At 27.7% G+C, this 2,258-nt stretch overlaps 1 protein-coding gene across 1 annotated transcript; it reads right to left on the minus strand.

Annotated features, from left to right (window-relative positions):
• Window positions 1–372: 372 nt before the first annotated feature.
• LOC107458887 (non-specific lipid-transfer protein 8) lies at window positions 373–1,431 on the minus strand. Its single transcript, XM_016077101.3, has 2 exons — window positions 1,036–1,431; window positions 373–508 (listed from the first exon to the last, which is right to left on the minus strand). The coding sequence occupies exons 1-2, from the start codon at window positions 1,371–1,373 to the stop codon at window positions 499–501; spliced, it is 348 nt and encodes a 115-aa protein (XP_015932587.1). The 5' UTR covers window positions 1,374–1,431; the 3' UTR covers window positions 373–498.
• Window positions 1,432–2,258: the final 827 nt, after the last annotated feature.

Below are 2,258 nucleotides of genomic sequence, written 5' to 3' on the forward strand. Positions count from 1 at the left end.
ACAAAAATTTGGGTCATTGTATACAAATCATAACATATTGAACTAAATATGTGATATTTATCTCTAAGAGCAATATTATATGACCAGTAAATATTATTATTTTAAGTTAGTATTTGACCAATAATAATTTATATCTATATTTACAAGAATTTGTATACATAAAATATATAATTTATATTTATATTTATTAGAATTTACACATATAAATTAACACAACTTGCATTAATATTTATTAAAGTTTACACATATAAATTAAAAAAATTTATTTATTGAAGACAATTTAATGTTTGTGCTAATTAAATACTGACCAAAATTATTAAAAATTGCTGTCCAATATTTACATTAACAGGAAACAGAATGAGAATACCAACATAATAATAAAGAAATCCACATAGGTAGATTCCAGTTTATTTCAAAATACGCCATTTTAATTATATATAAGTAGCAGAATAATGTTCAGCATTCCCTGCATCGCTCTCCAATTCCAATTTTCAACTTTCAACCAACCCTGCAAAAGATGCAGCAACAACATAAGGGAGAAAACATTAAAATCCAAAAGTTGAAGAAGCATAGTCTAAGAATCTAAGTTGAAGATTGACTAAGAAAAAAAAAAAGAAGTGATTTATAAAATATGAAAAGAAAAAAATGGAGTTTTCATTCTTCTTTGTACATTGACTTCATATTCTCTATCATTAAATGGTATGAGATTATCTGGCACGAGCCTCACACCTATTTAATAATAATTAAAAATACAAAAAAAAAACAACGTAACTTTGCTGTGTGTATGAGAAAATATTAAATTAAAAAATATATTAAATATTTAATTTGTCTTCTAAAATTATTACAATTTACAAACATATTATAAGGTATTTTATTTAAAATAACACATGGACATGCCGTATTTTATTTAAAAATGTAAATTATGTCAAAATTATCTATGCCTGTAAATAATATAATTATTTAAAAAAAAAAGCCGATTAATAAGGTAGTATTTCAAAACAATATTATATATGTAATAAGTGATATTTTCATTACTTGGAGCAATCAGCATTGGGGGAAACAGAGATGGGAAGTGATATTCCACAGTTTCCAGGGAGAGCCTGAGCCAGTTGTGAATTAATGTTGAGACTCTTGGAAGTGGATTTGATGCAGTTGCATGCAGTTTTCTTATCAGCAGAGGTTGCTGCAGCAGCTGCAAGAGCTTTAACGCCAGAGCAACATGGTCCTGGTGGTTTACCACTTCCACTCATCAAGTAATTCACACAAGGCTTTAGGTTCTTAATCACATCACTGCATGATGAAATTGTAGCCTCAGAATTAGTTACTGAGGTCACTAAAATCATAAGAACACATGTAGCAGCAACTGATTCCATGCTTATTTAATTAATTGTTATATGTTGTGGTGGTGATGGTGGTTTCAATTTGCATTGTTGGTCCATGTTTAGACATTTTTATAGGATCAGAGGAAGCTAAAAACTACAAGTAAAAATAATTATTAAAATAAAATTGTTAAATAGAGTACAAGAAAGATAAGTTTGATTTTAATTGTACAAGAAATTGTTAAAATTTCAAGGTTAGGTGGAAGTAACGAAGAAGGGGTTATTCAGTTTCAACAAGTAATATAAGTTGCACAAGATAATTGGTGCATATATAAATATTTTACGGTTTTCAAATCATGTAGGAATTTGATCACTATGGACATTTAATTATGTGCTGGTTGGTAGTAAATCTTGTAAGAGTTGTTTATCACTATTGCACACTTTGTTTGTAGTGTTGACAATGAACCATCCAGGAGCAGAGCAGAACCATGTGTAGGATTCACGGCCAGTAAACTAAAAAAAAAATAGTGAGAGTCTTAATTTATTTTCTAATTTTAAATTTTGCGATTAAAAAAAATTTTGAACTTCTAATTATCTTCTCAATATTTTTAAAAAATAACATTTAGGACAAATTGCACATTTAAATAAAGTAGAGTAAAATTATTTAAATATAACATTTCTAAAATAGTTACAATAGTAGTTTATCAAGAAACAACTTTCAGACGTAAACTGCAATAGATTGTAAGGATTTATAAAAATATTCAAATTTTATATCCAGATCTAAATTCACCTCAATTCATAGTTCTTTAACACGGTGCAGTGAACATGAAACTAAGGTGAAGCAAGCTATTTAAAAAAAATGACCTATTAAAAAAAAAGCCGTTGATCCATTGACCCATTGGACTTTTCTTAAATAGTCCAAACTATCATGTTGGAAGC

This window comes from Arachis duranensis, chromosome 7 (assembly GCF_000817695.3).
Source record: "Arachis duranensis cultivar V14167 chromosome 7, aradu.V14167.gnm2.J7QH, whole genome shotgun sequence".
Lineage (NCBI taxonomy): Eukaryota > Viridiplantae > Streptophyta > Magnoliopsida > Fabales > Fabaceae > Arachis > Arachis duranensis.